Source organism: Equus quagga, chromosome 1 (assembly GCF_021613505.1).
Source record: "Equus quagga isolate Etosha38 chromosome 1, UCLA_HA_Equagga_1.0, whole genome shotgun sequence".
Classification (NCBI taxonomy): Eukaryota; Metazoa; Chordata; class Mammalia; order Perissodactyla; family Equidae; genus Equus; species Equus quagga.
Genome location: NC_060267.1, coordinates 186,010,837 through 186,037,259, shown reverse-complemented (window position 1 = coordinate 186,037,259; position 26,423 = coordinate 186,010,837). Strand labels below are relative to the sequence as shown.

Sequence of the window (26,423 nt, the reverse complement as noted above, 5' to 3'; positions counted from 1 at the left end):
CACACAAATAGAACTTCTAAGTTAGAACTACCATTCCTTAAGGAGTTGCAAAAAATTTCCTGAAATATTGCATAAAACTAGCTTTCAGAAATGTGCTATTTGTATAGTTTGGTTTCCTGTCTAAACTCTAGGTTACATTTAACAAATGTGTAACTTTTTGTATTCAAATTTTAATGTCCATCTTCATGAAACCAATCTTTTTTTTCAATGATTTTGAGATGGAGAACAGTTATTTCAATATTTGTATTTGTGAGAGGCCGGCAATAACGTGTTTTCTCTCTTAAATGGCATGAGGCTTGGCAGGTTTTACAGGTTTTTGGTTTTTAGTATTTAGGTATCCAGTGCAAATCAATATACACATTACACATACACTGACATATATACACACAGCTTTTTACAGGTATTTTGCATACACCACACACAATGCTTTCGGTTCCCCGCGGTTATTATATTTCAATAACGCCCGCCTACTGAGTTAACATGGCCTAAAACCTTACTACCCAATTCTTACAAGACCTCTTACAGCAGCTCACAAGCAGAGAGAGGTAACGAGCCAATGCTCCTCCGACCCATGGAGCCCAACCAGCGCCCCCGACCCCGGGCCCGGCCCCCATGCGCCTGCCCGGGACGCGGACCGCAGAGAGACCTCCCTCCCGAGCGCGCCGTCCCGTCCGCGCCGCGCGCTGCCCAGCCGAGCCAGGCCCCTGCCTCCCTCACGGGCACACAGCGCCCTGGCGCCGACACGGCCGGCTCGCACGCGTGAGGACTCATCTTCCGGAGTTGGCCGGCCGCCCACAGCAACGCGCAACACCGCGCCCCCGCCCCACCGCCCCGCTGAGCACTTGCCGCGCAGGCCCGGCCAACCGCCTCACGTGGCCACGCCGGCCCAATGAGCGAGGCCCACGCCGGACAGACGGGCGCATGCGCTGACAGAGCCCGCGTCGCGCGGTGCGCCCGCGTTAATCCTCCCGGGAGATCCCAGCGGCTAGTCATGTGGGTTCCTGCCGCGAGTCGTCTCCGAACTCGGCCATGGGAACCTGTCCTGATTGGCTCCCTCTGGAAGCGGGGAGAGGACTCATTTGAGCCTGGACCACTTCCTGAAGAGCGAGGCCGGAAGTTATCCGGTCTCTCCGGAGTCTTCTGGAGCAAGTGCTGTCGGCCGCGCTGGTGGCGGCGGCAGCGCGGTGCTGGGAAGCTGGCCGTCCGGCCTTGCCGCCGCTAGGGGCCGTTCCCCGCGCAGCACCACGGCCCCGCGAGCCTCGAGCCCGACGCGGCGGCGCCGGGCTGCCTCAGGCTCCTTCACGCCGCTGCCGGGGGCACCTGCCGGGGCATCGCCCGGACCTCCAGCCGAGGCGCTGGCTCCCGGCCCCGGCGCTCCGGGCCGAAGCGAGGAGCGCGCTGGTGGCCCCGCGCTGCCGCCTCCCTGAACCCTCGAGGCCCTGGTCCAGAGCGACAGCCTTGGGCCGGGCTAGACGCAGCCAAGACGCTCAGCCCCGGCCGCCCGCAGGCGGGGCTCTGCATGGTCTCTGAGATGTCGCCCACCGTCTCGCACAAGGACAGCAGTCGGCAGCGCCGCCCGGGGACTTTCACCCACGCGCTGGATATGAGGAGCGGGCCTCTGCCGCCGGGCACCTGGGATGACAGTCCCCCGGACCTGGCGGGCGGGGAAGGGGACAAAGAAGCTCTTCTGCAGGGCGCCGGCACTGGGGACTTCTCGAAGCCCTCCCGGAGCTGCCGGGCCGAACTAAGCAGCATTCTGCTGCTGCTTTTTCTTTACGTGCTTCAGGGCATTCCGCTGGGCCTGGCGGGGAGCATCCCCCTCATCTTGCAGAGTAAAAACGTTAGCTATACCGATCAAGCCTTCTTCAGTTTTGTCTTTTGGCCCTTCAGTCTCAAGTTGCTCTGGGCCCCTTTGGTTGATGCAGTTTACTTTAGGAACTTTGGTCGCCGCAAATCTTGGCTTGTCCCGACCCAGTATGTTCTGGGACTCTTCATGATATATTTGTCCACTCAGGTGGACCGTTTGCTCGGGAATACTGATGGCAGAACCCCCGATGTGTTTACTCTCACTGTGGCGTTCTTTTTGTTTGAATTCCTGGCCGCCACTCAGGACATCGCTGTGGACGGCTGGGCGTTAACTATGTTATCCCGGGAAAACGTGGGTTATGCTTCTACTTGCAATTCAGTGGGCCAAACAGCTGGCTACTTTTTGGGCAATGTTTTGTTTTTGGCCCTGGAATCTGCTGACTTTTGTAACAAATATTTGCGGTTTCAGCCTCAACCCAGGGGAATCGTTACTCTTTCAGGTAGTGTATTTAAACTATTATACTGTTAGATTTCTTTTACGTTTGTGACTCCTTTCATCTAAGTGTGTGACGTTGGAAGGAAGCTCACTGTTTACTACAAATCATTTTAGGGGAGATGATCCGAGGTAAGTTTTCCATTCGCTAAAATGAACTTCAACCGGAATGACTGCATTGGAGCAATCGTAATGGGTCAGCACTCAGCAGTGAGCAGGGAGAGGCAGCCATCCAGTGACATTGTCGTGTAGGGGCACACAAAACTCAGGGGTCGCTTGGTACTTGCCTAATACTCATATGCACATTTTTACAAGCCTGGCTAGTGTGAAGACATGAACACAGCCTGACTCCTGTGGTTTACGTTTTCCTTTTGTCTTTTGTTGAATTGAGATGTCTAGCTCCATCATTCTGGTCCATTTCTGCCTCTAATACTAAGAGTCCTCATCTAGCCTTTTGGTGAATAGAACACGGTTAATTCATTCAAACATTAATGAGTTGACTAAGTGACAGAGTTCTAAGGGACCCCTGTATATAAAGCAGAGTCTGGCCCACAAGGAATGGGAGAGATGCACATTTTAAGGGAGCTCAGTGTTGCCAGCCATCAACTGGTTGTGAGAGTCAGGTAACATTTGACCTTGTTGAATTATAAGATTCCCTCAAGTGGATAAGTGGCATTCCAGATTGCAAAACGCCAGGTGAAAATGCATGGAGGCAGCCAAGTACAGAAAGATACGGACAGTGCCTAGAGGCCCAAAGTGCCTGAAGCCGTAACTGTGGGGACTGAGTTTGGGAAATGGTCTGAAAGAAAAGTTGTGGCCAAATTAGTGAGATTTTCTTGTAATTGCTGTGAAAAAGAGTCTGAAGTTTATCAAGTGGGAAATTGAGTGTAAGTTCTACAAAATTTCCCCTTTTTCTGCGTGAGTAAAATACATGCCCCTGTAAGGTGCTCCAAGGGTATTTTTTTTTTTTAACTTTCCTAACAACTAGGTCACAGAAGTAAAATCGCCAATAACAGGAATAACCAACATCAGGAATATAGTAGAATTCTTCATTCTGGTAGTGATGATGAATTTAGGTGGTTCTCCTTGGAAATTTAAACAGCTAAAATTTCTCTCATCTTCCCAGTACTAGGAGAGTCCCAACAGGGTAAATGTGAAGGGTAGATGTGTGATGAGGGAAGTGTAAGGGTTATATCATAATCTTCGGAAAGTGGAGGGGAAACTCACAACTGTGCTACTCGTCTTGTGAAATCTTACATACCCCCTGCGCACCCCTGCACCCTGTAAGGGACCCCCATTCTACCTCTTCAAACTGCTGGTGAGCCACTGCTACAGGTGAAATGATGATTATGCTTTTCCACAGTTGGTTTGAGGCCGCAAATGGTTGAGAGATACTGCTTTACCCCTAGACAGATTTGTCTCTGAGTGTTCTGGGGTCCCACTTCTGCTCTGTGGATAATTCTCTGCCTGAAATGCTTTGTGCGTGTATCATATCAGCATGTTGTTGCTTCTTAGGTGTTTTGCTTTTCATTTTGTACTGGGACTGTTCATATCAAGTAAGGACTAATGAAATAGGGTCTTACGTAACATGGGAAAGTCTCAGTAGAGAATCAAGATTTAAGAGCCTATGGAAATTAAATTACTAAGTAAATTAGAGTTTTCTTTTAAGTATGATGTAAGAGTGATTGAAAAAATATCATTCTAGGGAATGCCGTTATGCATTCAGGAGCCAGTATAATTATATTCTCCCTTAGCAACAACTGTTCCCCAAGGGGAAGATCAAAATTGTGCCATTGGAGTTTTATTTACACTGATTTCTTGTTTTGAATAGCTGTACGTTAAGAGTAGAAGAGTTCTAACGTTTTCATTCACCTTTTTATGACTGCAGATATCACATTTATAGCCTTATACTTTCTGGAACTTAGTAAGAGTATAACTAAGAAAAATCAGCAGTTCCAAGGAATTTAAAGAGCACAGGAAGAATCATAAAGGAAGTATAATTACTTAGGTAATAAAAGAGCCAGACACTGAGACAGATGTTTAGAAAATCAGAAAATTAAAAAGAAGCATATTTATTTTTTAAAATTCTGAAATATGTTCTTGTGATTAACACTTTGTTTTTAGTGTTACAGATACATGGAGATGGAATATATTGAGAAAGAGCAATTTTTACCCTCCAGAAAGCATTAATACAGATAGTAAATTTAGAACAGGAAGAATAGGATGAGAATAGAATCCCTTAGAAACAAAACCTTGATTACACTAAGGTTGGCTTTCTGGTACCTTTGGGGATCCAGGACCATCCTGAACTCAGAAGTGGGCTTTTTCTGTCCTGCCTCCTTTGGTTTTCAAGCCTCTTTAGTAGCAAAAAGAGATGCAAGAAATGATGAAAGTAACCCAGGAGAACATAGAGATTAGACCATAAAGAACATAAACTTGAAAACATGTTTCAGCTCCTTCATTCTTACAGATGAGGAAACTGAGGTCAAGAGGCTAGAGGTAGAGACATACCTACAACTTAGGTTTCCTGACTCCTTATCTGATGTTTTTCCTGCAGTTGGCAGGAAATACCTCAAGGAAAACCTTAAAACCTTAGTATAATATGTGCTGATTGGGCTTTTCTACCAGGGAAAAGTAGCACTCTGATTGCTGATGTCTAAAAACACCAGCCCGCTCCTGGAATGCCCGATGCCCAGAAGTGACAGACTAAAGGTCTTTTGTTTTTTTGAGTGACTCATATCATTCATTTGCTTAGCACTGAGTGCCTGTTTGGTGGTAGGCATGTGATTGGTGTTCTAATTTGATGTATAAGACCTGGGAATTCTCTGCTCCCAAGGAATTTATAGTCTGTATGGAAGTGTGCAAACCAAAATGATGGAGGGGTGGATAATGTAAAAGAGTCAAGTGAGCTGGTCCAAGACTCTAGGGATTGGAAAGGTAGAGATGACCTAAAAAACCCATACCCATCTAAAGGTGGGGAGATTCAATTCCGGTACATTGTTGTCTTGTGGCAATAGGATACCAGGATTGCTAGATCTTACGAGTATTCAAGAGAAGCTGGAAATTCCTTTTTTGTTTATTGTCTAATTTTGAAAACATGTATTAGCTCATAAAATGTATCTTTAGGTCAAATCCAGCCTGTGAACTGGTAGTTGAGGCCCACTTCTCTAGAAGCAACGGTAACAATAGTGAACAGAAGTCACTGAGATGGAAGGCCGGCTCCTTGGCATAGTAGTTAAGTTCAGCGCTCTCTGCTTCAGAGAGGCCCGGGTTCAGGGCCTCAGATCCCAAGTGCAGACCTACACCACTCATCAGCCATGCTGTGGTGGTGACCCACATATAAAGTGGAGGATGATTGGCACGGATGTTAGCTCAGGCTTAATCTTCCTCAGCAACAACAACAACAAAGTGACTGGGGTGGGTGCAGGATCTTTGGGTTTGGGGACAGGAAGCAGGATAGTCTGATGCTAGAGAAGAGAGCTGAACATCTGAGGGCTTATGAATCAGTTTGTTTATAGAAAAGCATACACTTAACAGGAGTCACTTGGAGAAAAGGCAAGTGTTGCTTTGGAAAAACAGATGCCCTAAGTATGAACTAATCAAACTATGATAATAGTTTAAAAACAGTATTTGTAAGACATTCATGCTTTGAGCTAGGAAGAGAGCAGGACCATTAATTCTGACTTAGTGACTAATTTTTTTGTCTTGCTTTCTAAAGCAGTACTCATTAATACATTTTATGTCACTACCAGAAATGCTACTTGGAATTTGGACAGGACTAAGTGACCCATTTCTAGATAGACCAGTTATTCTTATATAGGCAGTAGTACGTTCCTTAGCATCTACATTTAGGCTTAAACAGTCCCGTTACATTCTTGGAAGATAAAACTATAGAGATGGAGACCAGATCGGTAGTTGGGGGTTGTGGGTGAGGGAAGGTTAGGGTTAGCATGAGGGAGTTTGGGAGGTGATAGAGGTGTTCTGTAGCTTGATTATGGTGGTGGTGATTTGAAATTCGTACATGTGTTAAAATTCATAGAGCTGTACACCAAAAAAATTTAGTGTTACTGAATAATAATTTTAAAAGTAAGACTTATAAAAATAAAAATTACCTTAAAAGCTAATCTCTGGGTAAATATACAAAGATTCTGATGTAAAATCCTTGAGTTTAGCTCCCCTTTTGCCTTGAATGGAACAAGTTTGTAAATCTGGTGGATCTTGCATCTCAATATAGACAAATGGAGCAAATTTGAACTTGTTTTCAAATGTTGGGTCCTAGTAGTAAAGTGAAACACGTGGAGGACAAGTTGGGCTAGTAACTTCAGGAGGAATTAGGTATCAAAAACTGCAGCCCACACCCTCCCGAAGGAAGGTCATAAAGTCTTTTTTCTTTTTTAAAACAAAGCAAAGGAGAAATGGTACTGTGTACTTTCCTTGTCCAGTAAAGAACTGCAGAATTGCATTTGTGTGGAAAAGTCAATTTATAAAATACATTGTAAACCAAAAAAATTATTTGATTTTATTTGGCATATTTCTTACCCTGAATTTTACTTCTAATTTTTGAAATTTATTTAGAGGCCTATTGAATTAGCCTTCACTGTGTAAATACCAATGAAAAAATCAGAGAGCCTCACTAATTACAAGCAGTCTCCTACTTTCATTTATAGCGTTCTTGAAAACTATATTTAATTTGAGAATGCAGAATAGATTTATCTCATACAAGGAGATGTTCTGTTCCTAGAAGATTAAAAATGAAAAATATAAAACCTCTGATTTCACCTGTTCTTTTAAACATAATTTTGGATAAATCTTGCATGTTATACATGTTCTTTAATTTCATTCTTTTTTAAAAAGCATTTCATAAATTTTAATTTTGGGTTTATATTTTACAATGTATACATATATGTTTCTATAGGAGGTCACAAATATGTAAATTATATGTGAGAGTGCATGCTGAAACATTTTTAAGGATGAGATGCATATTTAAAAAGCAAGATGTTCTTACCTTCCACCATCTCTTCCTTGGTTTTGTGTCATTTAAGAATTTTTTTTTTAAATTTCATTCTTTCCCTTCACTTTTCAACACACTCCTCACTGGCTGAAGACCGGTGGTCATCAATTAAATCTAGAATATGTGATTTCAGCACACCTAAAGATTTCTCTCTTTTGATTGTTTTATATTGTCTTGTATTTGAGATTTGCACTTCTGATTTCTAGCACAGTCTTAGAACTGTTGCATTCTTAAATTTCCCATTAATTTTTTTTAACTTTTTATTTTAAAGTAATTGTAGATTCACGTGGGGTTGCAAAGAAATGTTTAGGGAAGTCCCATGCACCCTTCCCCCAGCCTCCGCCATTGTTAACAATATCAAAACCAAGAAATTAATATTGATGCATTCCATACAGCTTATTCAGATTTCACCAATTATACATGTACTTATTTGTGTGTGCACATATGTAGCTCTATGCAGTTTCATCACAAGTGTAGCCTTGCATAGACAGCACCACCACAAGCAAAACACTCAACGGCCCCATCACCACAAGACTCTTTTGTGTTGCCTCTTTATTGCTGTACCCATTTCCTCCTCTCCATCCCTAACCTGTAGCAGTTACTAATCTCTTTTCTGTCTTTATAATTATGTTATTCCAGAAATGATACATAAATGAAATCATGTAGTGTGTATCCTGTGGACATTGGCTCATTTCATTCAGCATAATTTCTTTGAGGTTCATCCAAGCTGTTTCATATATCACTGATTTGTTTCTTTTTATTGCTGAAAAGTATTCCATTGTTAGACATACCACAACTTATTTTACCACTCATCCACTGAAGGAGATTTGAGTAGTTTCCAGTTTGGGGTACTTGCTACGTGAAAATAAGTATTTCTCTGAGATAAATGCCCAAGACTGCAAATGCTGGTTTATAGTAAAGTCCACTTTTGGTTTTGAAAGGAGTTGCCAAACTTTCTTCCAGAGTGGCTATACCATTTTATCTTCTTACCAGCAATATATGAGTAATTCAGTTTCTGTGCATCTTTGCTAGCATTTGATGTTATCATATTTCATTTTATGTACTACTTTGTTATTGGTGAATTGTTACTTGCTCTTAATCTTTGCATTCATGGGAGTACTAAGTAAGATCTGGTAGCCACTTCAGAATATTTAGTCTGTCTGACAAGTCTTTGCTCAAAAAATCATGTTTATGAAACTTCACCATTAACTTTGACATCTTGATCATACACATACAGCATAATGCTTTTATAGATAAATTATATAAATCAAAATTAACCACATGTTAATAATGAAACATTTAGATTATTTCAGTAATGATATCTTTATAGTAGTTCGTATATCAGTCTATGGATGTTCTCTAGCATAAAAGCAATGTTAATAAACAATAGCCAGTAGTCTAAAGGTCAGTTTTATGTTAATTGCATTCATAAAACTTGTGAATATATTTTGTGGTAGTGGCTAAGCCTCTCTTTTTGCACTTGGCTTCATTCTTGTCCTTGTGAGCTATGGAAAGCCTTTGAATTAGAGTTCTGAATGATGCATTGTCACTGCTTCGTTCTTTCATGTGTACTGTTACGTTATCCTCAAAGCACAAGCAAACTAGAAATAATCTGCAAACAATACTGAAACCTGTTTAACTTGTTCTTATTCTTTTTTTCTCCTGGTATTGGTATCAAGAACTTTAAATTCTAGATGAAGATTATGTTCATTAAATTTGGGAGAATATACTAAGCAAATTTAAATTTTTTTTTTTTTTGCTTAGAGAACTGGAACCCTTAAAGTAGTATGTAACTGAAAACTTTTAATTTTTACTGAACGTTTATATAGAGACCATTAATTGAAAATTTCTGGTGACAGTAAAAGTAATATAGTTTTTTTCAGATTTTTTAAACAGCAGATTGAAATCAAATGATAAACAAAAGCTTTCTCAATGAGAACAATATTCTAGATGAAATTCTGTAAACAAGCCATTATTTGTCACATTTCACAGATGAAATTAAGAATGCAAAAATAACATTAGCCTCATAAGAATAATCTTAAATTGTTATATTAACATTAGAAATTATGATGGTATTTTGATGAACTTTAATCGTGAGACTTGTATATATTACTGTATTTTAAAATGGATACCTTTGCATTTGAGAATGTTTCATGTTTTTCTTCTGATATCTAAAATTGATTATAAATTTCCCTTGGTGGAGAAAAGAATTCACCTAGAATACAAATTTCCATTTATGTTTAAAAGCATTTAGGCTTTTTGAATTTGCATAATTTGAATAGCAGAACCTTGCTTTTGGTCAGGCTTATGGAGGCTAAATAATTAGCCAGTCTAGTAGATTCTTGTTTCAACATTAATTAAAATAAAACTCTAGATAGGCAGTGTAAAATAATGGAAAGAGTATGAACCCCAAATTCAGAAGATTTAGGTTCAGGGGCTGGCCCCGTGGCCGAGTGGTTGGGTTCTCGCGCTCTGCTTCGGGGGCCCACGGTTTTGCCAGTTTGAATCCTGGGCGTGGGCATGGCACGGCTCTTGTTTCTCTCTTTGGGAGAAAAAAGGAAAAAAAAAATTTTTTTAATTAAAAAGATTTAGGTTCAAGTTCTGCTTCTTAATAATTTAACATTTGGCAAAGATTTAAATATCCTGAGCTGCTTTTCCTCGTCTCTATGTAGTAATAATGTCTTTTTTGCCTGCCTTACAAGTTTGCTATGAAAATCAAATGAGATGACATATAAGAGAGGAGCATTTAAATACTAAGGTGAAATTGGTCTATACACGAGTGAAACTAGTCTGAACAAATCATGCTATATGCCTCTATCGTAAATGAGGTTCGAGCTGTAGTCATCAGCTCCAGCCAGCAGAGCAGCAGAGCAAGACCAAACACAAAGGAAAATCCTGACTGAGGAACGTTCTGACTGAAGAACTTGTTTCTGACAAAAGGTGACTAGGCTCCATGAACAGTTGTGCTAGATGAGCAATAAAATAAAAAGTAAACACATATAAAACTGAGTACAATTCTAGAATGTTAAAGCTAAAAAGCGTCTGGGATTTTCTAGCCAACTCTTCTTATTTTACAAGTGGAGAAACTGAGGCAGGGTTATCCAGTAAGTTTTGCAGTGGCGAACTAAGATGCGTTTCTCAATGGTTAAGGATCCAGATTTTGAAATTAGTTGAATTAGGCGTCAAATCACAGTTTTACCACTGACTTAAAATGTAGCTTCAGTCAAGGTAACCTCTCTAAGCCTGTTTCTTCATCTGTGAATTGGGGCTAGAAATAACCTGGTCTATTGGGTTGTTGTAGTAAAGGAGCTGATGAATGTAAAATGCTTAGCACACTGATGGCACATGGTATGCGCTCAATAAATGGTGTCTCTGTTATCTCTATTATTTTTAGCTATTATGCAGAATTTTCCAGCACATTATTGACTTCCCTGGCTTAATTTGTTCAAAATTATGGCTAGTGGCCCAGCTATGTTTCACTGAAACAACCCAAACAGTACTCTTGTTGTGTCCCTATTCTGCACCTACGTGTATGAGGAAATTGCTTCTGTGTCACAGTATTGAAAAGAAAAGGCTATTCTTAGATTAAAAGCATTAGTAAGTTTAGAAATAAAAGTTAGAAGTTAGAATGATCATCTATTTGTTGTGTAAGCTGTCATAATAAAGAACTGAAATGGCTTAGGTGCTTAAGAAATAGGACTAATGGATCTTATGGGATATGAAAAGCATCTCCCACTCCTAGCACTTTCCTTGAATAAATGACGTGATAGACTTGTGTCCTTCAACCGATTCATTCCTCTCACTTCATTCACACAGACTTAATGTCTGTAACCCTTGTCTTTTCCTTGTTAAACATCCCTGTCTATTTTGGGTCTATGTAGTGTGTGTTTCATAGAGCCAGGACTGTCTTGTTTATCTGCTGTGCCTGGTACGGTGCCTTGAACATGATAGTCACCTAAGTGTTGATTTTTTTTCTTTTTTCCTTTATTGAGGTCATAATGCTTTATAACATTGTGAAATTTCAGTTGTACTTTATTATTTATTATTTGTCATATATATGTGCCCCTTTACCCTTTATGCCCACCCCCCAACCCCCTTCCCCCTGGTAACCACTAGTCTGTTTTTGTCCATGTATTTGTTTATCTTCCACATATGAGTGAAATCATACAGTGTTTGTCTTTCTCTGGCTTATTTTGCTTAAATAATACCCCAAGTTTCATCCATGTTGCTGTGAATAGAACAATATATGTAAAGGTTTAATACCTATCCTTTTCAAACTATTCCAAACAGTTGAAGAAGATGGAACACTTCCTAACACATTTTACAAGGCCAACATCACCCTGATCCCAAAGCCAGACAATTTTCACAAATAAGGAAAATTACAGGCCAATATCACTGATGAACATTGCTGCAAAAATCCTAAACAAAATATTTGCAAACCAAATACAGCAATACATTAAAAGGATCATACACCATGATCAGGTGGGATTTATACCAGGGACACAGGGATGGTTCAACATCATCCTCAATGGTGCAAAACTGAAAGCCACCCCTCTGAGAACAGGAACAAGACAAGGATGCCCACAATTACCACTCTTATTCAACACAGTACTAGAGGTTTTGGCCAGAGCAATTAGGCAAGAAAAAGGTATAAAAGGAATCCAAATAGGCAATGAAGAAGTGAAACTTTGTCACCTGCAAACACTGAGAGTTTCACTTCTTCATTGCCTATTTGGAGTCCTTTTATTTCTCTTTCTTGCCTAATTGCCCTGGTCGAAATCTCCAGTACTCTGTTGAGTAAGAGTGGTGAGAGGGGGCACCCTTGTCTTGTTGCTGTTCTCAGAGGAATGACTTTCAGTTTTTCCCCATTGAGTATGATGTTGGCTGTAGGTTTCTCATATATGGTGTCTGTTATGTTGAGGTACTTTCCTTCTATACCCATTTTATTGAGTGTTCATATCATAAATGGACGTTGTATCTCATCAAATGCTTTCTCTGCATCTATTGAGATGATTCTGAAGTTTTTGTTCCTCATTTTGTTAATTTGGTGTATCACATTGATTGACTTGCAGATGTTGAACCATCTCTGTCTCTGGTATAAATCCCACTTGATCATGTTGTATGATCTTTTTAATGTATTGCTGTATTTGGTTTGCAAATATTTTGTTTAGGACTTTTGCAGCAATGTTCATCAGCGATATTGGCCTGTAGTTTTCCTTCTTTGTGTTGTCCTTGTCTGGCTTTGGGATCAGGGTGATGTTGGCCTTGTAGAATGTATTGGGAATTGTACCATCTTCCTCAATTTTCTGGTATAGTTTCAGAAGGATAGGTATTAAATCTTCTTTGAATGTTTGATAGAATTCTCCAGAGAAGCCAGCTGGTCCAAGACTTTTATTTGGGGGGAGATTTTTGGTTACTGTTTCAATCTCTTTACTTGTGATTCATCTATTCAGATTCTCTATTTCTTCTTGATTCAGTTTTGGGAGTTTGTATGGGTCTAAGAATTTACCCATTTCTTCTAGATTGTCTAGTGTGTTGGCATTTAGTTTTTCATAGTATTCTCTTATAATCTTTTGTATTTCTGTGACATCTGTTGTAATTTCTCCTCTTTTGTTTCTAATTTTATTTATTTGAGGCTTCTCTCTTTTTTCCTTAATAAGTCTGGCTAAGGGTTTGCCAACTTTATCTTCTCAAAGAACCAGCTCTTAGTTTCATTGATTCTTTCTACTGTCGTTTTTGGTTTCTATTTCATTTCTTTCTTTTTTTTTAAGATTGGCACCTGAGCTAACAACTGTTGCCAATCTTCTTTTATTTCTTTTTCTTCTTCTTCTCCCCAAACCGCGCCCACCCCCCCCAGTACATAGTTGTATATTTTAGTTGTGGGTCCTTCTAGTTGTGGCATGTGGGACGCTGCCTCAGCATGGCCTGATGAGCAGTGCCGTGTCTGCTCCAGGATCCAAACCAGTGAGACCCTTGGCCACTGAAGTGGAGCGTGCAAACTTAACCACTTGGCCACAGGGCCGGCCCCTTTATTTCTTTTTTGTCTGCTCTAATTTTTATTATTTTGCTCCTTTTGCTGACTTTGAGCTTTGTTTGTTGTTCTTTTTCTGCTCCTGTTAAATTTGGTTTAAGATTACTTATTTGAGATTATTATTCTTTGTTAAGGTGGGCCTGTATTGCTATGAATTTCCCTCTTAGGACTGCTTTTGCTGCATCCCACGAGAATTGGTATGTTGTATTTTTATTTTCATTTGTCTCCAGGTATTTTTTAGTTTCTCCTTTGACTTCTTCATTAATTCAATGATTGTTGAGTAGTGTGTTGTTTAGTCTCCACACATTTGTCTGTTTCCCAGCTTTTTTCTTGTAGTTGATTTCCAGTTTTGTAGCATTGTGGTTGGGAAAGATGCTTGATATGGTTTCAATGTTCTTAAATTTATTGAGGCTTGCTTTGTTTCCCAACATATGATCTATCTTTGAGAATGTTCCGCGTGCACTTCAGAAGAATGTGTATTCTGCTGTTATTGGATGGAGTGTTCTATATATATTTACTAAGTCAATCTGGTCTACTTTCTCACTTAATTCCATTATTTCCTTGTTGACTTTCTGTCCAAATGATCTATCCATTGATGTAAGCGGGGTGTTAAGATCCTGTACTGTTATTGTGTCATTAATATCTCCTTTTAGGTCAGTTAAGAATTGCTTTATGTGTTTTGATGTTCCTGTGTTGGGTGCATATATATTTATAAGTGTTATGTCCTCTTGATGGAGTGTCCCTTTCATCATTATATACTGCCCCTCCTTGTCCCTCATTGTCTTTTTTATCTTGAAGTCTACTTTGTCTGCTATAAGTTTGTCAATACCTGCTTTCTTTTCTTGGAGTTTAGCTTGGAGTACCATCTTCCATCCCTTCACTCTGACCCTGTGTTTGTCTTTAGAACTGAGATGTGTTTTCTGGAGGCAGCATATTGTTGGGTCTTGTTTTTGAATCCATCCAGCTACTCTATGTCTTTTGACTGTTGAATTCAGTCCATTTATATTTAGAGTGATTATTGATGTATGAGGGCTTAATGCTCCCATTTTATCACTCATTTTCTGGCTTCTGTATTTCCCTTGTTTCTCATCCTGTGTATTTTGGACTGCTAATTCAGTTTGGTTCCTCTCTATGATGGTTTTCTCAGTTTTCTCCTTATTTATCATTTATGTGTTTGTTCTGATTTTTTGTTTAGTGGTTACTGTGAGGTTTTTATAAAAGATCTTGTAGGTGCTGGCCCCATGCCGAGTGGTTAAGTTTGAGCACTCTACTTCGGCAGCCTGGGGTTCACAAGTTAGATCCTGGGCACATATCTACACACCACTCATCAAGCTGTGCTGTGGAGGCATCCCACATAGAAGAAATACAATGACCTACAACTAGGATATACAGCTGTGTACTGGGGCTTTGGGGAGGAAAAAAAAGCAATATTGGCATCAGATGTTAAGCTCAGGGCCAGTCTTCTTCACCAAAAAGAAAAAGAAAGTTTGAAACCCCGTCCCACCACTCTGTGTCTTTTGATTGGAGAATTCAATCCATTTACATTTAAAGTGATTATTAATATTTGAGGGTTTAATACTGCCACTTTATTTCTTGTTTTCTGGTTGTTCTGTATTTCCATTGTTTCTCTTCCCTTGTATTTATGAGTGCCATTTCAGTTTGGTGGTTGTTTTTTGTGATGTTTATCTGAGTTTTCTCTTTATTTATGAATTGTGGCTCTGCTCTGATTTTTTGTTTAGTGATTACTTTGAGGCTTGTATAAAAGATCTCGTAGATGATATAGTCCATTTTCCTGATAGCCTCTGATCTCCATTGGCCTAAGCAGGTTCCATCCCTTTCCTCTTCCTCTTCTGAGTTATTGTTGTGATAAGTTATTCTGTTTTTTGTTGTGAGTTTGTGACTAAATTGAAGTGTTTATAGTTATTTTTGATGCTTTCCTTCCTCTTATCTTTTATGTTGTAATTGTTTCCTGACCTGTTCTCATAGAAAGGTGCAGTTTTCTGAGTTTTTCTGCCTATTTACCTGTTTGCTTAAGGCTTTGTAAACGCTTTTTTCTTTCAGGTGTGAGGGCCTTCTTGATCATTTCTTGCAGGAGGAGTCTTATGATGGATTCCCTCAGCTTTTGTTTGTCTGGGAAAGTTTTTATTTCTCCATCATATCTGAAGGATATTTTCACTAGATAGAGTATTCTTGGCTGAAAGTTTTTGTCTTTCAGAATTTTGAATATATCATTCCATTCTCTGCTAGCTTGTAAGGTTTCTGCTGAAAAATCCACTGAAAGCCTGATAGGGGTTTCTTGTAGGTTATTTTCTTCTTTCTTGTTGCCCTTAATATTTTTCCTTTGTCATTTACTTTTGCCCATTTTACTAATATATGCCTTGGAGAAGGTCTTTTTACATTGATGTAAATAGGAATTCTATTAGCTTTATTTACATGTAATTCTAGCTCCTTCCCCAGGTTTGGGAAGTTCCCCTGTCTTATTTCTTTGAACAAGCTCTCTGCTCCTTTCTTACTCTCTTCTCCCTCTGGAATAACTATAATGCATATGTTGCATTTACTGATTGAGTTAGATATTTCTCAGAGAATTTCTTCATTTCTTTTTAGTCTTAATCGTCTCTCCTCCTCCACCTGGAGCATTTCTATTTTTGTGTCCTCCAGGCTGTTAATCCTGTCCTCCATAATATCAGCTCTGTTTAAGCACTGCAGATTTTTCTGTATCTTGTTCATTGTGTTTTTCCTCTCTAGCATTTCTTATGGTTTTTCAACCTCTTTTGTGAAGAATTCTCTTTGTTCATTAATTTTATTCCTGATTTCATTGGACTGTGTTTCTGAGTTTTCTTGTAACACATTGAGTTTTTTTATGATAGCTATTTTGAATTCTCTGTCATTTAGATTGTAAATTTCTGTGTCTTCAGGTTTGATTTCTGGGTGTTTTTCTTTTTCCTTGGGGTCTGGATTATTAACATACCTCTTCATACTATTTAATGGCACTGATTTATGCCTTTGAATAGTGATAGCATCTGCTCGCAGATTCCACCTGCCACCACTAGGGAGGAGGGCAGGAGCTGTGTGTTCTGAGCCTGCTGTGGTCACTGGAAGCTGTGCCTGTCCGAACCTGGGCCACTCCTTGGGACCACAGCTGCCCTGTGGGCTCTCCCACCAAATGGGAAAGCGATCATGGGGGGGCTCAGGGCTGCTGCTGCCTGCTCCCACAGTCCCGGCAAACCGTGCTCCTACCTTTGAGGCTGCAGCAGTACTATGGGTGTTCTCAGCAGCTGGGAACTTGTTCACCTGAGTGCACAGATCCACCATCGTCTCTTCCTAGGCAGCACCGGCCATTGTGCTTGGTAGGGGATGCCTCCCCACTGCATCTGAGCCTGAGCCACTCCTTGGGACTGTGGCGGCACTGTGTGCTCTCCCACCAAGTGGGAAAGTGGCCATGCAGGGGCTCAGGGCTGCCGGTACCTGTTCCCACAGTCATGCCAAGGCACTCTCCCACCCTCGGGGCCACAGTGGTGCTAGGGGCACTCCAGCAAGGAGAGCAGTTGCATGTTTGCACAGGGCTGCCAGGGGGCCAGAGAGTGCTCACCTATCTCCACCTTCTCCCGGGGGTAGTCCATCCACCTTCAGATGTATAGCTGCATGGGTCTCTCTCGCCTCCTGTTGTGCTGCGTGGGTATCTTCCATTGATCAGCGAATGTCCATTTAGTTATATTTCGAAGGGGGAGAGATAAAGGAAACAGCTCACTCCACCATGTTGTTGATGTCACCACCAAGAAAATATTTTTTTTTCTTTTCACAAATTTTACTTGAGTGAAAGTTATATACAGAATTACTTAGTATCAATGAAGATATGTCATTTCAAAAGTTACAGATTTAATCATTTTTAATTTCAGATTTCCTTTTTTTCTGGGGAACTGTATTTTTGATAACAACAACTTTAGTTGCTCTTCTGAAGAAAGAAAACAAAGAATTATCTGTTGAAAAAGAAGAAACCCAGGGGATCTCAGATACTTACAAGCTACTATTTGCAATTGTAAAAATGCCAGCAGTTCTGACATTTTGCCTTCTAATTCTAACTTCAAAGGTAAGAGATTTATAAAGCAAATTTAGCGTTCTGTTATAATTACCAATATCAGGGGATACTTTCCTTGCCTTTTCATATTATAAGTCCCTTCCCACTACTATTAGAATTTAGCAATAAAAACCAGTATTTTCAGTTTATTAAATGTGTTTTAAAGGTGTGATGATATCAGATATAATTTCAAAATTAGCTTAATGTCTTGGTGTCTTGAAAAGAATTGTGCCAACTTGAAGTACTTCTAATAAATCTGAATTTTATTTAATGAATGCTATTAATGCTTGGTATGGAAATGAATGCCTTGAAAAAATAATAGCTCTCTATTGTTATAATGAGTATTCATTTAATGTCAGAGGTAGTAAAATTATTTACTTAGAATGTGATTTACAAAAATATGAAAATTTGTGAATGTTAGAAGTCTATTTAAAAATCAGTTGAATTATTTTTTCAAATGTTGGAAGGAAATATATCAGAAATAAACAAAGATTTTGGTGATATTTATTTTGTTCTGTATGTTTTCTGTATTAAGATGTCCTAATTTTATAGTTCTAAAACATTTTAAAGACATTATACTAGAAGGAAGGTAAGTATATTCTGGTATAGTGAGCTGTTGCTAGTGTTGGAATTAATATTCCTAAAATCTGAAATCATTTACAAGATTTTCATATTACATATTGACCCTATCTATATAAACACTTTACGTCTGTCTTTTGACAACCCTGAAGTAAAAGTCGTAGCTTCATTTTTGCAGTAGTGAGATTTTCCTCCTCTCTAGTGATAGAGAGGATCAAACTTTAAAAAAAACGTGAGGAAGGTTTAAACTTAGGAACTTAAGATTCAAGTTTATGAAATGCTAAAAGGTTCAAGGAAGATAATATCTAATTACATCCTTTAGAGGTAGCCACTGGTAACATTTTTGGTGTATTTCCTTCCAGCCCCCTTTATATATATGTTTGTGTGCGCATGCGTGCATGTGTGCGTGCATATACTTTATATATGTAAGTACAACCAATAAATTATCAGCAAATTAATGTTAATAATATGTATTATTTATATAAACACAAATACTTTAAAAGTAGAATTAGATTAGACCATATGTAATTTTTTATCTGTTTTTGTCTTATTTTTCCGTATTCCTGTATCATTGAATAATAGTTGAAAATATATTTTTTAATAGCTGTATAATTGTCACAGTGTATAGATGTGCCATAATTTACTCAATCATTTTCTGTTGTATGTTTAATTTGCTTATGGTTTTTAATTATAAAAATTCACTATTGAATATTTTTGTTCATGAATCTTTCTTGAATGCTCTGAATATTTCCTTCCAATAAATTATTAAATGGGCATTTAGTGGATCAATGAATATAATTGTTAAATTGTTTTCTAAAAGATTATGATAATTTATGCTATCTACAGCAACGTATAAAGAGGTGCTTCAATTTCAGAGTCTAGAATGCTGTGCTCCCCTTTTAAACCAAGCCTCACCAAAAGAAACGCCTCTCCTAACTTTTAAAACCATAGATTAGTTTTCCTTCCTTTTGAGTTTTATATAAATGGAATACCCAGTATATGTTCTTATGTCTGGCTCTTGTATTTTTTCACTCAACATTATATTTGTATAATTTATCCATATTGTTATTTATAGCAATAGTTTGTTTATTGCATTGGTTATATTATTCCATTGTATGCATATGCTGCAATTTATCCATTCTTTCAACAGATTTTTAGGTTATTTCTACTCTGGGACTATTATGAATAGTGCTTCTGTGAACATTCATGTACATTACTTTTGGTGAACATAGGTGCACATTTCTGATGGATAAATACCTAGGAGTACAATTGCTGGGTCATAAGAAATGCATAGTATATACTGCCAAGCAGTTTTCCAAAGTGATGTTTCAGTTTTCCCCACCATTAGCAATGTCAAAGAGTTCCAGTTGTTTCACAGCCTTGAAAACACATGTCTTTTTTTGAGGAAGATTAGCTCTGAGCTAACTACTGATAATCCTCCTCTTTTTGCTGAGGAAGACTGGCCCTGAGCTAACATCCATGCCCATCTTCCTCTACTTTATACATGGGATGCCTACCACAGCATAGCTTTTGCCAAGTGGAGCCATGTCTGCACCTGAGATCCAAACCAGTGAACCCCAGGCCGCCGAGAAGTAGAACATGCAAACTTAACCGCTGTGCCATCAGGCCGGCCCCGAAAACACATATCTTGTCTTTTCAATTTTAGTCTTTCTAGTGGGTGTGTTGTAGCATCTCATTATGGTTATAACTTGCACTTCCTGGATGACTAAAGAAGTTGAGTACCTTTTCATATGGTTATTGGCCATTTGAATGTCCTGAGTTGCCTTTTTCTTTAAATTTGTAGGATTTTTATTTTTTATATATCCTGGATATGAGTTTTTTGTTAGATATGTGTATTATAAATATCTCCCATTTTCCCACTTTTTTTTTTTTTCCCCTTTTTCTCCCCAAAGCCCTCCAGTACATAGTTGTATATTCTTCGTTGTGGGTCCTTCTAGTTGTGGCATGTGGGACGCTGCCTCAGCGTGGTTTGATGAGCAGTGCCATGTCCGCGCCCAGGATTTGAACCAACGAAACACTGGGCCGCCTGCAGTGGAGTGCGCGAACTTAACCACTCAGCCACGGGGCCAGCCCCCCATTTTCCCTCTTTTAAGACTAAGTAAATGTTGAAGTCAGTTTGTATATCTAATTTTTACAAAGAGAATGGGTGAAATATAAGTGAAATTCTTTTCTGGACTTAAGTGAAATATCTTTGACCTTTAACTTTTTTCTTACGGTGAAATTTGGAGCTCTTTGGCTCCATTCCAAGAAGTTAAAGTATATAGTATTTATCGTTTCTTTTTAAAAAAATTCTTTTTAACTTGATATAATTTCACAGTTACTGAAAACTGACTTATGTAGTTGAATGAATTCCCTTATGTCTTTATCCAAATTCTTTAATTGCTAACATTATCTCCACTTTCTTTATTCTGCAAATTTGTGCTCTATTACACATTTCCTCTGAAATATTTGAGAGTGATTTATCTTTAATTATAATGTACAACTTTTATAACTTTATTTTTTTCTGGCCAGGGATCCAGTCCAGGATCACACATTGCATTTAGTTGGTATGAGCCTTTCTCTGTCCTTCATGACCTGTACGTGTTTAAAGAATACTGGCCAATTGTTTGGTAGAATGGCTGGCCTTCCATTTGTGTTTGTCCAATATTTCTGTATGTTTAGGTTCAGGGTATGCATATGTGGCAGGAATACCACAGAAGTGAAATGGTGACACCTTCAGGGAATTAGGTCAGGAGCCATATCATGTCCCCTTATAGCCCATTAACTGTTATTGTTAACTTTGATTACTTTGTTCACCCATTATCAAGTTACTATTTTTCCTTTTGTAATTAAAAACTAATTTATAGGGAGACACTTTGAGACCAAGTATTTTATTTCACCTCAAACTTTTACCCACTACTTTGAGTATCCTTACCCTTTGTTGTTATTTTTAAGTACTGATCTAACTGTACTCTTTCTTCCCCGCATTTCATTCAACTTCTCAGATACAGTGTTTTCTCAGATTTACTTTTGAAATTATCACCAGTCTGAAATCATCAAAAATGTGTATATGTGGCAGTGATTCTTCATTTTAACCAGAGTTATTTGGAGTCAAAGGCTTTTCTTTTAAACTTAAAACATACAAATCAGTAATTTTGGATTTGGACACTGTTTATCAGAACAGATTAAACTTCTCGGAATGGAAGTTTAGTTGTGATTAAAGCTGTCTGCAGTTCCTAAGAGTGCTGAATTCAGTTGTGTTCACTGAATATTGTCGGTCGATGATAGGGCAGAGTGTGCCTTCTGGAACTCAGTGGTTGCCCCAGATGTGATAATGTGACACTTACTTATAACTGGCACGGGTCAGTGATGAGATTGAGGTTCTTGAAGAACTTACATGTGCTTGAGGAAAATATTTCATAAGTCACAAATTAAAATATTTTTTTTGTTTTTATATTGCAGATTGGTTTTTCAGCAGCAGATGCAGTAACAGGACTGAAATTGGTAGAAGAGGGAGTACCCAAAGAACATTTAGCCTTATTGGCAGTTCCAATGGTTCCTTTGCAGATAATATTGCCTCTGATTATCAGCAAATACACTGCAGGTCCCCAGCCACTAAACATATTTTACAAAGCCATGCCCTACAGGTAAAAACAAAATAAAGCATTACTAAATAAGAAAGGTTAAATGAGGAACGTTCATCAGTATCACTAATGTATGTAGAGTATATACGGAAAAAGGCTTGAAAAGCATCTTTAATTTCAGTGTCATTTATATGTACTTCTATCTCTGTTTAACCTCCTAACAGGTTTTAGATACAGGCTTCTTTCAGATAGTAGGCACACAGATTTCTGTTTTTGCTGTTGTTTTTTAACCTAAATGGAAGTCAATTTCATGTTTCCTTCTTTTTCTGCAGATTGTTGCTGGGATTAGAATATGCTCTGCTGGTCTGGTGGACTCCTAAAGTAGAGCATCAAGGGGGATTCCCTGCGTATTACTACATTGTAGTGCTGCTGAGTTACGCATTACATCAGGTAAGCGTGCTGTGGTTTTCTCAAGAAGGAAACTATTCTATGTAAAATAAAGAAGAAACTTTTCCACAGTTGCCTTAAAATAATGATAATAAATTTTAAGATTGAAGTACTAGTCTTACACTGAAGAAATTATTTGGTGGTGAACTTTAAACCTTGTGGCTTTTGATTTCATGAGTTCTGTTTATGGGAAGAGTTCCTTCTTCATTCATTTCGTTGTTTTGGTCATTCAACAAGTATTTGTTACATTTTAGAAGTTATTCCAAATCTAGTAACTCTACTCTGGCTAAGTATCCATCGGTGGATCTCTAGATTTGGGTTCTTTCTTCTATCCCTGATATTTTTTCTTTCTGAAAGTATTGAGAAATAATGATGGGTTAGAAGTCCCAGGTTTTTGGTTTAGATTCTGTATTGAAAGTTATGACTTGTCTTTGTGCTTTTGGAAGATATGTGTTAATCTGCTTTTTCTTTCTTTATTAAATATCTTCGTAATCCCTAAAAGAAGTGGATCTCCACTTTGCCCTAGCCTCGCCCAGGCCACTGTTGCAGAATGGAGTTCTGTTCTGGGGCGTGTGATTCGAGTGGATGGCAGATGCCCCGCACTAACCGTTGTTCTCAGCTGCAGTTGTTGCTAACGTGTTTCACTTTGGATGTTTCCATGGAACCTAGTTTAAACTCTTTGAAAGTTAGATTTACCAACTCCTCACTTTGTTTTTAACTGAAATGTAACAATATGGCTACCAGGTAATCTCAATAATTTTTTGCGTACAATTATATCACTTAGGAGAATTCCATAGTGGATTATGTCTGACTAACTGTATGTTTGTAAAATTATTGAGGCTAAGGTGTCAAATATAATTTTTTCTGTTTTGCACATACTTAGTTAATGCTAGGCACCAAATAAAGTTAAAAGAAGTGCTTTAGCTTAGTAAATACTGTACCATCTGTGTAAGTGAAGGAAAACTATGATGGAGTAGTCCAAAAATCATGAGTTTGGCTTTGGATTCCATTAGAGAATTTCCCAAAGTGTAGTCATTGAAACTCATATCACCAGATGCTTTGTGAAAAAAGGTACAAGACCAACTAAATTGGAGAAATGAAACATGACATAACCCTTTTTTATGCATCATCTTGATCACTTCCTCAGCAAACATTAAGTGGACACCGATTCCAAACTAGAAACCATTCTAAGTACTAAAATATGACAGTGATAAATCGTGCCCAAATCCTGCCCTTAAGGAATTTGTATCATAGAGGCTTTCAGAAGGCCTGCAGTGAGAGGGACCTGTTTAATTTTGTGTAGCTTAGTGTTTCTGAGTCTTATTTAATGTTGGAACTCTTCTTTCTATGACCATCAATGGAACAGTATTCAAAGGAGTGCTATTTTGGAAATATGACTTGTTTCCATGTTCCCACGGAAGGTTAATTCTTGCCTGTTAAGCACTTTTTGCCTCTGAACTGTCTCTTCAGTTTGTTACATAAATTTTGAAATGTTATTTTTCTTCTATATATGTAGAAGAAAATTATATATATAAATGTAATTATATATTCATGTTCCTTTGAATATTTATTACATGTATAATACATGCATATAAATATTTGCATACATGTGCATATGGTATATTTAAGTATAATACAAATATGGAGTTTTGCTTATTGCTATATGCATCCCTCAATGCCACTGCATCTGTCATTTTCTCTCTTGAGCCTTCCTTGACCTCTTGGGTAGAATTAACTCTCATTTATTTAGGCCCCAGTAACATGATGTGTATACTTCTATTTACAGTACTTACTGCATTTCATCATAATTATTTATTCCCTATTTTCCAAGCCTAAGAAATAAATACTTCAAGGGCCAGAGGGACTGTGTCTTACTTATCTTTGTATTGCCATGATCTGGCCTACAGTGGGTGATCAATACATGTTTGTTGACTTGAGTTTAAAAAGGGTCATGAAAATTTATTTTCAGGTTTATGATTTCCGTGTCCTTAATTCAGACTACAGCTTTACAAAGTCTCATCACACTAAAGATGCTTCTGTTTTCCCCATAGGTTACATTGTACAGCATGTATGTTTCCATAATGGCTTTCAATGCGAAAGTTAGTGATCCACTTATTGGAGGAACATACATGACCCTTTTAAATACTGTGTCCAATCTGGGAGGAAACTGGCCTTCTACAGTAGTTCTCTGGCTGGTAGATCCCCTCACAGTGAAGGAGTGTGTAGGAGCATCCAACCAGAACTGTCGAACACCTGATGCTGTTGAGGTAAGTGCATTGTAATTTTAGACAATATTAAGATATTAATTTTCTTGTTTCACCTCTAGAATACTATATCTTTTTTTAAAAATCACATCTGCCCTTAGTTTCTAGTGTAGAAATCTACATATCTTTTCCTTTCCTATCATAACTGAGGGTTGTAACACACTCAGATCAGAAAGTGGCTCATGGGGGCCGGCTCCGTGGCCAAGTGGTTAAGTTTGTGCGCGCCGCTTTGGCAGCCCAGGGTTTTGCCGGTTTGAATCCTGGGCGCGGACATGGCACTGCTCATCAAGCCATGCTGAAGGCGACGTCCCCCATGCCACAACTAGAAGGACCCACAACTAAAAATACAAAACCATGTACTGGGGGGCTTTGGGGAGAAAAGGAAAAATAAACAAAATCTTTTTTTTTAAGTAAAAAAAAGAAACAGTAGCTCACTTGAAGGTGTTTCTTAGCATAGGAGGAGCAATCTCTCCTCCACCTTGAGGGTCACTGTCCTACACCATAGGCACTTAATAAAAGCATAATTAACAGCTAAGTTTTATAATGATAGAAAAAGAGAAATTCCATTAGCTATTCATATAACAATTGTAACTAGAACCAAATGGTTGGTAGTTTGTTGATAAATTATTTCAAAGTAACATTAGCCCACCTCTAGAGTAGATTCATTGGAAACTTCTTCACATTTCCAAATATGAAAAGCTGTATCTTGAAAATGAGTATTTTGTACAGCAAGAGCTGAAAGTGGTTTTTCATCCTGTTAGTAGTATTAGAGAGATTCAGATACATTAAGATGTTTTGCCATTTGAAGTGATGAAATGTTGATTCTTTTTTCTCTTTTTTTTGGTGAGGAAGAGTCTCTCTGAGCTAACTTCTGTGCCAATCTTCCTCTATTTTTTGTATGCGGGTCGATGCCACAATATGGCTTGACCTGTGGTGTTGGTCTGAACCCATGAACCTGGGCCACCAAAGCAGAGCACAGTGGACTGAACCACTCCACCACAGGGTCAGCCCCTTAAAGTGTTTGAACAAAAGTATTTTGACTAATCCTTTAAATTACAAAGTAAAAACATATAAGTTGCTGAATACTTCCATTTTGAAATTGTGGAATAATTATTATTTTACTTTTACAGCTTTGCAAAAAACTTGGTGGCTCGTGTGTTACAGCATTGGATGGTTATTATGTGGAGTCCATTATTTGTGTTTTTATTGGATTTGGTTGGTGGTTCTTTCTTGGTCCAAAATTTAAAAAGCTACAGGATGAAGGACCGTCTTCGTGGAAGTGCAAAAGGAGCAATTAGTGCATTCACTGCTGGACATTCTAGAAAGGTAACCATACTCTGGGTTAATTCAGAGAGCTGTAAGAGTCAGTGCACAGGAGTATAAAATATTATTTTAAACAAGGAAATTATCAATATAAAATGCCAAATGGTTAAAAAATAGAGACCTCTCTGTGTATTTGATTATACTTTTCCTTGCCTTGTTGATATATTTAAAGTTTACTTAAGGTCAGGAAATTGGTCCTAAAACAACTCTTCTGGCCTTGTTATTTGATTTATGTGTTTTTAATTTACTGACCAAAGTATGTTTTAAGCTGCACTGCAGTCATCATGGGGGGTAACCATGCAGTCAAGTATTGTTATCAGTACCTACGTTGAGCTGTATTTGAAATTTTGGTAAAATACATTAAATGGAATAGAGCTTGATGTTCAGGTACGAGCTACAAGTAGTCTGCCCTTGTTGGCCATTAAATCTTATTTTGAATTGCAAATTGGTGAAATTCTGTGTAGGCTACTGAAATGCCAGTTTAGTTATTTTTCAGACCATAACCACATTGTACTAATGAATCTGTTAAAAAGACTATTTTAAATGTATTTCCTGCTTTTGTAAGCATTAAAGATTTATAAGAAGATTATTCAGACTTATTTTTTATAAAATGAAAGCTGTGATTTTTAATTTATTGATTCCCCTGCCTCCTTTCTTTTGGAAGATATTTTGATTCCTTGTTACCTTAAAGCTTACATATGTTTTTGTCATAAGTGCTTTGTGGCACACAGACAGCTCATGAGGGATCAAATTTAGTGTGGTATGTATGTTCATGGCAAAGTTTTGAAAATAAAAAACGTTTTTCTTCAA

General features: G+C 38.4%; 1 protein-coding gene across 1 annotated transcript; it reads left to right on the top strand.

Annotated features, from left to right (window-relative positions):
- Positions 1–1,111: 1,111 nt before the first annotated feature.
- On the top strand, positions 1,112–26,423 carry SLC33A1 (solute carrier family 33 member 1). Its single transcript, XM_046674485.1, has 6 exons — positions 1,112–2,306; positions 17,238–17,428; positions 21,458–21,642; positions 21,912–22,029; positions 24,078–24,293; positions 25,421–26,423. Exons 1-6 carry the CDS (start codon positions 1,520–1,522, stop codon positions 25,586–25,588), a joined length of 1,665 nt encoding a protein of 554 aa, XP_046530441.1. The 5' UTR covers positions 1,112–1,519; the 3' UTR covers positions 25,589–26,423.